At 36.5% G+C, this 11,652-nt stretch overlaps 1 protein-coding gene across 1 annotated transcript in view; it reads right to left on the bottom strand.

Annotated features, from left to right (window-relative positions):
- The window catches only part of RAB3GAP2 (RAB3 GTPase activating protein subunit 2 (non-catalytic)), a 35,698-nt gene that overhangs the window by 20,087 nt on the left and 3,959 nt on the right, over positions 1 to 11,652 (bottom strand). Inside the window, exons 3-13 of the mRNA XM_009994803.1 lie at positions 10,794 to 10,917; positions 9,373 to 9,454; positions 7,239 to 7,286; positions 7,047 to 7,122; positions 6,801 to 6,902; positions 5,634 to 5,733; positions 2,997 to 3,095; positions 2,018 to 2,166; positions 1,002 to 1,081; positions 797 to 886; positions 449 to 588 (exon numbers count right to left, since the gene is read on the bottom strand). Coding sequence (XP_009993105.1) covers positions 449 to 588; positions 797 to 886; positions 1,002 to 1,081; positions 2,018 to 2,166; positions 2,997 to 3,095; positions 5,634 to 5,733; positions 6,801 to 6,902; positions 7,047 to 7,122; positions 7,239 to 7,286; positions 9,373 to 9,454; positions 10,794 to 10,917 — 1,090 coding nt within the window. The remainder of the gene's footprint in view (positions 1 to 448; positions 589 to 796; positions 887 to 1,001; positions 1,082 to 2,017; positions 2,167 to 2,996; positions 3,096 to 5,633; positions 5,734 to 6,800; positions 6,903 to 7,046; positions 7,123 to 7,238; positions 7,287 to 9,372; positions 9,455 to 10,793; positions 10,918 to 11,652) is intronic.

Raw genomic sequence — 11,652 nt, forward strand, 5'->3', positions numbered from 1 at the left:
AAAAGCCCTCATTTTAGAAGAGACTGAACACTCTCGCAGTCACCACAATGAAATGAGAATCTAAGAAGATTATCATACTGATTTTTCAAACTTTTCATTTTCTCAGCAGAATTCAAGAGAACTTAACTAATAGACCTAAAGCTCTTCTGAAACAAATTGTTAGGTGAAGAGCTTTCTTTTGAGATACTGTCTGCGGGGAAAAATACAAAATCTATACATTACAAACCAAACAGACTGAATTTTTATTATAGGCCACATCAGTATTTCAGGGATTGGTACAATGCTCTTATGGCCTTAATATTACATCTCCCTTTAATATTTGGTTTGTAATAACACAATGTACTAAAGTCAGTCTTAATAATGGAAAAAAACTTGGAATTCAAAGTCTGAACATAAGCCAGAGTATTTTTAAGAATTCTATTTGCTAGACTAGCATACACTGTCATACCTTTCCACATGCGAACTGCAAGTCCTCTTGTAACATCCAGTAAAATAACCCTTCCAAAATCATCTGTTACTGCTGCCAAAGTGTTACATGGAGAAAGACATATTCTTTCACCATGACGACGGGAATCTGGAAGTCCAAACCTTAAATAAAATAATAAAAAAAGTCAAGCAAAAGATATTTTAAGAATCTTTAAAAATAGTCAAGAGCATCTTATATGGACTTCTTATCTGGACTAACATTTCTTTTTTTAAGGTAACATAAATGTACAGGTAAAATTAAGAGCAAAGTATGAAAAACAACTAAACACACAAGAGATTTAATGCAATTGAGACAGTATGTAAAACTTACCTCACTGCCAATGGAGTTGCAGGTTCAACTTTTGGTTTCTGTTTTGGGGCAGTTTCTTCTTCATGTTTACTCTTCCAACCAAGCCAGCCACTTGCAATAGAAAAACACATTAGAGAATCATACTAATGGTCCTAAAAAATCCTGGAACTATTACGTAGCTACAAAAATGAAACACAATTTAATGTAATTTTTTTTATGTTATTACCTGGCAGCATTAAATAATGCTGAAGTCAGTTTACTTGCAACTGCTAAGGCAACATGAGACAACAGTGGCTGTGAGCTACCCTGAAATAAAGGAATAAAACATTTAGAGAGTCAAGAAATAGTCAGCTGTGAGCCACCCTGAAATGAAGGAACAAAGTGTTTAGAAAGCCAAGAAATAGTTCTTACACTGTTCTTACAACTGCAGAATAGTTTTTCAGGCCTCCTATGGATTTTCAGCTCAGAAAGCATAGCTTTAAGACTGCAAAATTTTAATTCACTGCCCCCAGAAAAGCCATTCTGACATCTCTTTACCATTTCAAAATCCTCCTGCAAGTCACTGGTAGCTCAGTATGTTTGTCTGCAACAGAAGTTAAGAAAACCCTGTGTATGATTTATCATGGAGAGTTAGCTGGTGTATGGTTTTGGCATCCTTGCAAATACCAATGTAAGCAATTTTTCATAAACGTTGGAAAACCAAGTACAAAATCAAAATTCCGATTCTAGCATTTTCAATCAACTTTCAATCTTGATAAGGACAGTACAAACACACGGTCTGAATGTACTAGACAATCCAACAGAAGACAACAAAGTGTGCTATACGTATCATTAAGCAGTTTTCTTCTACAAATAGTTCCACAACCACCACAATACACTCAGGCCATACGTGCACATGACCAAAGGCCTGTAAATTCCCTAAGATGCATGTTTACACATTTTCAACCTAGTAAAAAACAAAACAAAACAAAACTCCTATGTTATTTGGCTGGCAATAACTGAAAAAAATAAATTATGTGTCTATCACATTAATTTTAAGATAAAACATAGAATTTCTCATTAGCAGGAACCTGTGGTAGACATTACTATCACAACTGCTCCAAATCATGCCAGTTTCATAAGATCAGGAAGAGTAGAAAATGTCAGCATAAAATGAACATAGGAATATTGCAGAAATTCCCATATAGAAAACAGAAGGATTAATTACTCTAAGTTTCACCAAGTCAGCTTTATAGTACATACCTCCAGGGCAAAAAAGAAACCAGTGAAAGGATTGGATCCAACAGTAACATACTGAGACATAGCAGGTGGGCTGTTTTTTATAGTTGCATTATATCCACCTATATTGGAGGCAGTCTTCATTTGATCAAAAGGAGACAGTGTCATGATGCCTAACAAAAACATTAAAGTGAATGTCTTATACTTTCAGAAGAAAGGTATGCAATTGCTCTAAAAGTCTAAATATATTCCTGCCTTATTGACCAGTCAACATTCAGATGGAAGGGAGGAGGAGCAGCTTTAGCCACAGAAATACCAAAGAACACAACAGAAATAGCCTAATGTACTTAGGTTAATTATAAAGGGTGGTTTGTTTGTTTATAAGAAAAGAATCCTTCAGCAGAGTTCTGCAGGAAAAACGCATCTACCGAATTCATTTCACCTGCCTCATCAGCCCATTTCTGACCTCTTACATGCTTTTATGAAAAGGGTGAAAAAGAAATTCAGCTACTGGCACTCAGATCTGCCTGACAAGAGACTGGGCTTCTGCAAATTCCAAAGGAGTAAAAGTCTTTGAGAGCCTGGAAGTCAGTTTGTCTTTTTTGGAAAGGAATAATCTCAAATTTTAGTTTATGTTGCAGACTTCAGAAAGATCCATACCAGTCTTACCCTGCCTGCCAGACAGTTCTTTAAAAGGCAGAAAGGAGGAGAATAACTGCATCTCATCTAGTGTCTCTTGATTGTTTCTTGCCAAAAAAAAGAGAAGACAGCTACAGCTCTAACCACCTTTCTCCACTCAAGCAGAGATGGAAGGCTCAATCAGACCAGAAAAGAAAGTCAAATATGTTTTCGAAGATGGTTAATGAGATAATGAATTATGACAGCCTTCTTATACTATTTATTTCTATCCAGCCAGTACTAGGTAAGTGTTCTCACCCCAACTGAACAGCACAAAAAACCATTCACTTAAGCCAAATATTTGAAATTAAACAGAAATGCTTACCAATACTAGCATGGTCAACAATTGTATCCACATCTTGCAAACCCCATTTCTTATAAGCTAACGGTGGGGGCTGAACATTCTCATTGCCAGATGCTGCAGCTGACAAAAGTTCATAAAACACAAAAAATATTCTACTGAGTAAAAGGCAAAGTAATGGCATAACAGCAGGGAAAAAAATAATGTAATCCAAACACACAAAATAATCTAGTTTTACATGAACATACATCTAAATTCCCCCTGAGCTTACATGGCCTTTTGACATACATACCTTAGTGAAATAAATATTAAAAAAATTTACTTAATAAAATTGCACATTATATTCTCTCACAACTATATTTTGTACTTGAAGAGAGCTTTGTTTTACTAGTCAGTTTAATATTCTGCGTAACTTTAAAATGCTACTGTAATTTATTTCTGTGGTCTGGGCACATTTAAAGTGGAAACTTCCCTGCCAAAGTACTTGCAAAGTCAGCATATTCAGTGGATACATAACAGCATGAGGCAGGAAGAGTGGTAAAACTAAAGTGATGATTTAAACTCTTAAAAATACCTGTTATAACAAACTTACATTATCAAGAATGAAAAAAAAATATAGCACTCTGGTTGCAGACAGTACAACTAGCTGTAAGTGCTTCTAAGCAAATGGTGATCTCTCATTGAAAGAGCAGAGCATGTTCTCATAAAAGCAGATGGATGTGTCTTATTATAGGGGCTGTCTCCTTTATTATTTGATGCAGGATTCACAGACTATCAGTACCTGAAGTCCTGATTCACAAGAGTTTTGCCTTCTCTCATGTTTCCATAGAAATGCTACCTTTTCATTAAGAGGGTAAGAATGGACATTACTAGATAGACCCAGGGAACCACTTAGCACAGAAGGTCAGGATTTGAGCACAGCTAAAACCAGATGTCTAGGAAAGAATATTAAAACAAGGCCACATACCTGATGCTTCCTCTAAACCAACTTCCAAAGAGACCTTCTCAACCACAGGTAAGCTCTAAGCACTCAGTAAACCTTCAAAGCTTTCTTCCATACTAGTTTGTCTGTTACTCTCTTAGCCCATGCAAGCTTTTAGCATCCACATCAACCTCTAGGCAAAGAATCCCACAGTTTAACCTCACATTGCATAAAACCCATCTAACTTTTTTTTTCTAATTGACTATCACCTAGCTTCATTTCAGGCCACTTCATCCTGAATTGGAAGGAAAAGTAAGCAATGCATGATTCAGAAAAATGTCTCACCAGAGTAGCATTTCTGAGTTCTTTAACTCATCCCTTCTATGTAAAATTCAAGCCTCAGTTTAAGGGTGCTGCTGTCCCAACAGTTCCTAATGCTGTCATGCTGGCAGATCCATTGTGCTTCCTACCTACACCCAGCCTCATGATTGTCTACTGGTGTGGCCTGCTGTAAAAACAAGAATCTGACAAATTTGAAGTTCAATGAGAATAACCATCAGGAAACTCAGGAAAACAATTTGGCAACAGCACCCGTTTAACATTTTATCTTGCAGAATTTTAACAGCCTGATACTTGTGCAATCTACCATACAATACTGTTACATGGTTCTCTACCCCAGAAAATTTCCCTTTTTCCAAACTAGAGTACCAACAGGCACTATACTAACAGACCAAGATCACAAGCTGAACAGTCAAACAATGTATCAAAAGCTCTCAGGCACTAAAACAAAAAGCAGTGACCATTACCAATGCCAACAACACAGCATAATCCCTTCCCGTAAAGTTTTTATTGGGAAGAAAAGCCTTTCACTGGCTGTGAAAGCATTCTGACCTGCTAACAAGCACTTTAGCAGCATGCTGTGGATTAACCCCTGTGGGCATCTAAGCACCATCCAGCAGCTCACTCATTCCCTCCTAGTGAGATGGGGAGGAGAATTGGAAGAGTAGTATGAAAACTTGTGCATTGAAATAAAAGCAGTTTACTAGACAAAGCAAAAGCTCCACGTGCAATGAAAGCAAAACAATTCATTCACTGCTTCACATCAGCAGGCAGGTGTTCAGCCATCCCCAGGAAAGCAGGGCTCCATCATGCATAACAGCTACTTGGGAAGTCAAATACCATAACTGTGAACATTTCAACATTCCCCCCCCCCTTTCTACATTCTTCCTCCCAGAGTTTATCACTGGCCATGACATCATATTATATGGGATAGGCCCTTTGTCAGTTGGGGTCAGCAGTCCCAGCTGTGTTCCCTCCCAATTTCTGCTGTACCCCCAGGCTGTTCGCTGGGGGGCAGTGCAAGAAACAAAACTTCAGTGATGCCATAGAAGCACCTTTCAACAACAGCTAAAACATCAGTGTGTTGTCAACAGTGTCTCCATCACAAATCCGAAACACTTCACCACACCAACTACCAAGAAGAAAATTAACTCTATCCCAGGCAAAACCAATATTGTGGGGAGAATGTACAAGACAGCCAATGCTACTGGGACAACTCATGTCCCGAGAACATTTTTTGTACAGGAAGACATTTCTGTGTACACAGCAGATACCAATACATTAATGGACAACTAAGGAAGATCCAAATCCCACCTTGATATTTAACAAATTAAGTAAATTTAATGTCTTGTAAAACACTATCAATAGAGTCAGAAATAAACCTTTCCTTTCAAACGTACCTCTTGCTACCTGATTGCGACAAGCACGAAGGGACTGGAAGAGGCTGAAACCATCGATTGTCACAATTGCTGCTGGGTACAAGATACTTAGTTCTTCATTCTGGAGAAGAAAAAGGAGAACAAAATACAGCAACCACTATTACTGTTGCAACACTTTATTTTCTAGCTTTTTATACTACTAATGACACAAAGTTGAGGTTTACATCCAGAGAGTTAATAACTAACAAGCCCCAAACAACAGAATAAAGCAGAACTACAGAACCAGTGTTAAACCATCCAATATACGAATAAGTTATTTAGGCACAGCATTTTCTATTTTTGTCTTCTTTCAATGACTTTCATGTTTGCTTAATGTATTTCATGGCTTAAGGAGAAAACACAATAGTTAGAGCAGCTCATGAAGGCCACAGAAAAACAGGTTTGTCTTGAATGCAAGTATCAAGGTTTTATTAGCCCAATTCTGAAACTGGATTAGTGCCTAAATTACCACATGGGCACATAAATGCTAATTTTGTGATATAAATTCAAGACTCAAATTCATTAATGCTTCTGTATTTCAAAACTGATACCAAAATGTCATGCTAAATCTCATGAGCATTTTTATAAAGCAAACTTAGAAATTTCAGTAACTTCATTAGTTTTCTGTATAAAGCATGCCAACTCAGCCAATAGCAAAGAAAGCTGGGTTTTCTACCAAATAGCTTGAGCTACAAAAGCCTTCTCTGCAGGGAATACTTATAATGACATGCAGGTTCCCAGTACTCTCTCACATAAAGATCGTTTTAATTTTCAGTGATTTTCTCTGTGAAATAATTAAGGTAAGTTCTTACGAATGAGTACACACACATATTGGTACCTGTCAAGGTCTTTCATCCATACATTATTGTCTTTTGTGCACATTAATGAATAAACAGGAAATTAATGAAGCCTTCCTTTGCAAGGTTATCACACAAAAAATGAAACAAACCTACAGAGCTATTAATACTTCAAAAGATAAAAGGAAACTCTGAATCCTCAAAAGTATACAGGCATGAATACATCTAGAACAAGAAATCTCTTGTTCTAAATAATTGTCCACTCAGCAAAATCTGGTAAAGATTCACAGAAAAGACTCCCTTCCATACCCCATAACACTGCCAATTTGCTTTTGAAATAATCTGACAAAACCTGTTCTGTGACACCAGGATGCCTGGGAATTTCATAGGTTCTGCACTTAAGCTGTAGGACAGGATCTTCATTTAAAAGCTGTGCAAGAAGCAGTACTCCACTCTACGAAAGAAAGAAAAACAAGCATGAACATCTGTCCCTTTTCTTGGGGAAGGCAAAAAAAGTACTATCTGCAGAACCAGAAGTTTTATAGAAGTATATGTTTATTACAACAGCCTGCTTGTGCTGCCATGCTGAGAAACATACCTCGGTGTAAAAACGAACATAGCCAGAGGTGAAGCCAACCACAATGCAGGTCCAGTCAGGACGGCCTGTAGAGCTCCTGTTTCACAGGGATATACCAGAAGTTAAAAACAAACCCTGCTCTAAGATATAGACATACAAAAGTATAAAGTAAGGAAACTGATGATTCATATACATAGGAACATCAATCCTTACCTCTTCTGACTTGCCAATGGGATACACAATACACTACTCACACATTCACTAGAAATAGAAAGACAAAACTAATAAGCATGTTTTTTTCTCCTGTCATGAAATTTTGCTCTACACAAGAGCTCTTTCCAAGTTAGCGTTTTTAATAATTAGCAATATATTACGGCAGCAAACGATATATAAATTTCTTACCAAAATGGTCAAACCTTTCATTTTAAAGACATTTTCAATTACAATATATAAATTTCTTACCAAAATGGTGAAAAAAACCTTTCATTTTAAAGACATTTTCAATTACCAGTTCAAAAGCACTCAAACAGATTGCATGAGTGCTTATTACAACGTGATAATTTTGACTTTTATCATTCACAGACTGATTATTCCATCAGTACTCTTCAGTAAAGATTCAAATTAAACCTCATTTACCTAAAGGAAAATATTTTTCTTATCCCAAGAAAAACTACTTTTTTTAAAAAAAGACTGAACTATGGTTATAAATTTTTTTTAATATGTTACTCAATTAAGAAGATTTTATATCTATTGCATTCCACCACTTTATAATTTCAGAACGTTTGAAGAGCTAACATGGTCTTCGAAGTGAATGCAGTAACTGAGCATGCTCAATGCATAGCAGGCAAAGCATGCAGAAGGCAAGCAGATGAGCAGGCCTCAGTATCTCAAATCAAAAGTTATTTAACTGTTACCATAATAGTAAGTTTTACATTGTCTGGGGAAACAGAAGCAGTACAAAGGTTTATAAAAGAGCATATACATTCAAGATTATGATATCCTAAACAGCACATAAAGCATAAATGCCTGCAGTAATTTATTATTTGCATTTTTGGCCACTTCCACTCCCCAAGGAGTGATTAAATAATCAGGCTAGACAATTGCAGAAAAAACCCCAAACTTCATAAATGCAAGCTTAACATGAGTTGCAATTCAATTAAACAACTTCAAAGCAACTTTAATGTCTCAGTAAAACTCATCTTCCAATATCAAAGCTCAACCAACACAGTGTTACCAGTTGAAGGCAACTTGGGTGCAGGCAGAGGGGGGGGGTGGGAAGTCTTTTGACAATCTGATACTAACCACCATATTTACACTTCCACAGAAATAGAACCCTGACCTGTAGGAAACACTTGCACACCTTAAATCAAGATGTAGTGAGTATAACTGTATCTAAAGAAAGCTACCTGTTCTGTATGATAGCGACTGTAACAGTTTTAAGAAATCAACCCGCAAACAGAATTCCTTTTCGTTTTGTGGGGGTTTTTTTAATATAAGATGACAGACAGGGTTATTTCAGTGGTAGTATGTGGAAAAAACCTGAAAGAGATGCACATAAAACAGCTCAAATGTGTGGCAGCAGCAGATTTATGAAAAAGGATAACGATTTTTACAGATTGGAGAGAAGCTGATTAAGTCAACACCTTTTGCAGCATAACAGAAGGTTAAAGCCAATAGGGAACATGTTCAAAAGCAGACAGCAACTTAAGGCTGCAAACTTCATTGACTTGCAAAATCCTTTTCCATATGGGAGATTCAAAAAAGCATCTGTCTGGTTATTTGAAGACAGATGGACCAAAAAAGTTGTATAAATACTAAACGTATGACCAAAGCAAATTTTACAATTCTGCTAAATGTCTTAGAGCTCCAAAGCATTTCTTGATCAGAGAGATGACTTCATATTTGCTAGATGTTTGGAAAATTAAAAGAGGGATTTCTAAAACAGCTTCATACATTTCAAGTTGCAACAAGCCCTAACAAAACTTCACCTCTAATAGGGTACTTTTTTTTTTCCTTCTGTAACAGGAACTTAAAAAGCATAACCCAGATCTATTAAAATGTCTAAATTACACGCTATTACACTAATTTGCACAGACAGCACCTCTGATAAATTTGTATAAACTTGCCCTGAGAAATCACACTATGCATGAAAAGTGACCTTTGCAGACAATGTTTCTGCTCACTCAGGTTACTCCATTTCTCTTTTCTACATTAAAATGCTTAAGACCATGAACTCATTTTGATGAAAAAAAAAAAAAACCACAACAAAACAGTACAAGTAAAAAGTATGTAATACTAATTAAACATGAAAATAACATTTTAATCACAGCTGCATTTCAACACTTACCCTTCTTCAACGTTCAGAGAGCCACTCCAGCCAACAGCATATCGCATTTCCTCTTTTCCCTTGTCACTGTGCTTCCATTTAGCTGCCGTTAAGAATACCGACACAATCCATAAAACTGTAATGCTTCTTATCTCAAGATGTAGCTCTATTCCCAACCCTTTGACTATACAATACACCCTGCCACACTTAGATTAAGCATCAATTATAAACCTTGAAGACCATAAAAATAACACTACATTTTTAGTGACTGATTTAGAGATCTCTTGTGTTAGCTCAGAAATGTTCATGGGAATCCTACATAAAATCTGACAATTTTTAATCACTGCATCATAATCCAGTTTAGAAAAACGACATTTTGTTACTCATTGGGTGCTATTACAGCTGACATTTGATTACTGAATCATATTCCAGGTGCCAACGGACAACTAAAACAAAGCTGAAGTGTTGTGTGCCATTTGTCTGACATGTAAAACCTGAGATACAGGAACTTTTCTGCCACTGTGTAGTACAGTTGTGATTGTGCAGTTCAGCAGCAGAAATTCTCCAGCAGGTGAGCAAAATCACCTCCTTATTCTTGTTCCAACAGGAACTTTCTGAGGAATAATGCTATCTCTTACTTCTGTGAAAAATAAGAGACTAACCTATGTAAGTTTTGGAACACACAACTTTGCAGTCAATGACACATGAAGCATGACAACTCAATGCAATCTGCTTAATTATGCAACTCTGAGCTTTAACAGCCTGTTTGGTTTTAAAACGGTGTAACATTCCCCATGTCAGGATGTTTCCCTTCATCATTCGCATGTGCCACCAACTACAGCTGTTAATAGCACCAGCACCCATGTAAGAGCACCTATGTAAACAGCAGTTTTCTGATTGCTGTTCATATATTAACAAGAGTACCTTTAAGAGTTCTGAGAGCCCTACTTTAGAATAAAATACAAAGTTATTCATTGTTCAAGATGGAAAAGAATTTTCTGCTGAAGGTTGAAATCTTCAAAACCAATTCACCTCAATACTCCATCCTCCAAGTGACACTGGCTGAGATAGCTCATTTTTTTCAAGGAAAAAAAAAAAAGTCAAATACTTCTTAATGGCTAAAATTAATACAGAAGTTTTGTTTACTGAGCACAACTAACATCAATATCTCTGAGCATCTCAAACAACTGGATAGTTACAGTATATATTAAATTGAATTATTCATGGTAGTTTCCGCAGTTTAAAAAAAGCTGAGAAGACAAAACAACTTAGTTGCAAGAAATACCGAGAAAATGCATGACGTGCAGTATAAAACACTCAAAAATTCTTGGAGGTGTGACCTGGGGTAAGCAAGTGTGGCAGAGTGGGGGGTGAAAACAGAGTATTGTCCTTATTACTATTAAATGTACTGGTAAATATACTTAAGTAGAATGCATACTTACGCACTAAAAAGACTGCTTTCTGTTCATTAGCTATTACCATCAGGTCATTCGTTGGTGACAAGGACAACACACAGTCCTGAAGCCAGTAATTTTTCTGGTTCTTGGAAGCAGATTCTTCTTCTTCCTATGGATAAAGCTTTAATCAATATATGCAACAATTTTTAAACGCAACAGGCCTTGCAAGGTTTGCGACAACATTTTGGCTTGCCCTCAATACCAGTGCCAAATGAATTATTACATATCAAGTCACAAGAGCTCCAGCTTGCATGAAAATCCACAAGAAATGCATCAATCTAGCATTAATTCTGTGTGTTTACAAAAACAGAAAACAAAGAAGCATTCATCACTAACTTGACTCCTCACAATCTTCTGCTTTCAAAGAGACACTAAAAGAATGAGAATTAAAGCTGTATTATTATTAAAGACTGCAAAGAATCTTTTTAGTTATTCTGATTAAAATTTATACTCCAAATAAACTATTTATCCAACCTTATGCACTGACTAGCATTGAGTAAATATATAGACACAAGAAAAAACTAACCAAGTTGGCATCCACACTAAAGCCTCACTGTAACATGCAACAGGGTATCACCATGTGCCTTTCCACAGCAAGAAAATTCACCATGAAACAAATTCAAACTAAAAAGTGCCACATTTTAACGGTTTAACAATGGGTCAGTTAGATGCCATTAGGTATGAAATAAAACTATTGCATCTTTTTTCCCCTCTGAGCAACCAGCCAAATATTTGACTGAAGAAAACACACAGGTAGCTCCTGATTATCACAGTTCAAATGCAGGAAATAGGCAATAGGTTTTGAGTAGACTGCTACAAGGTCTCTCACAAGATGCCATTCCTG

This window comes from Chaetura pelagica, unplaced genomic scaffold, assembly GCF_000747805.2.
Source record: "Chaetura pelagica isolate M959 unplaced genomic scaffold, ChaPel_1.0 scaffold2, whole genome shotgun sequence".
In the NCBI taxonomy this organism is placed as follows: domain Eukaryota; kingdom Metazoa; phylum Chordata; class Aves; order Apodiformes; family Apodidae; genus Chaetura; species Chaetura pelagica.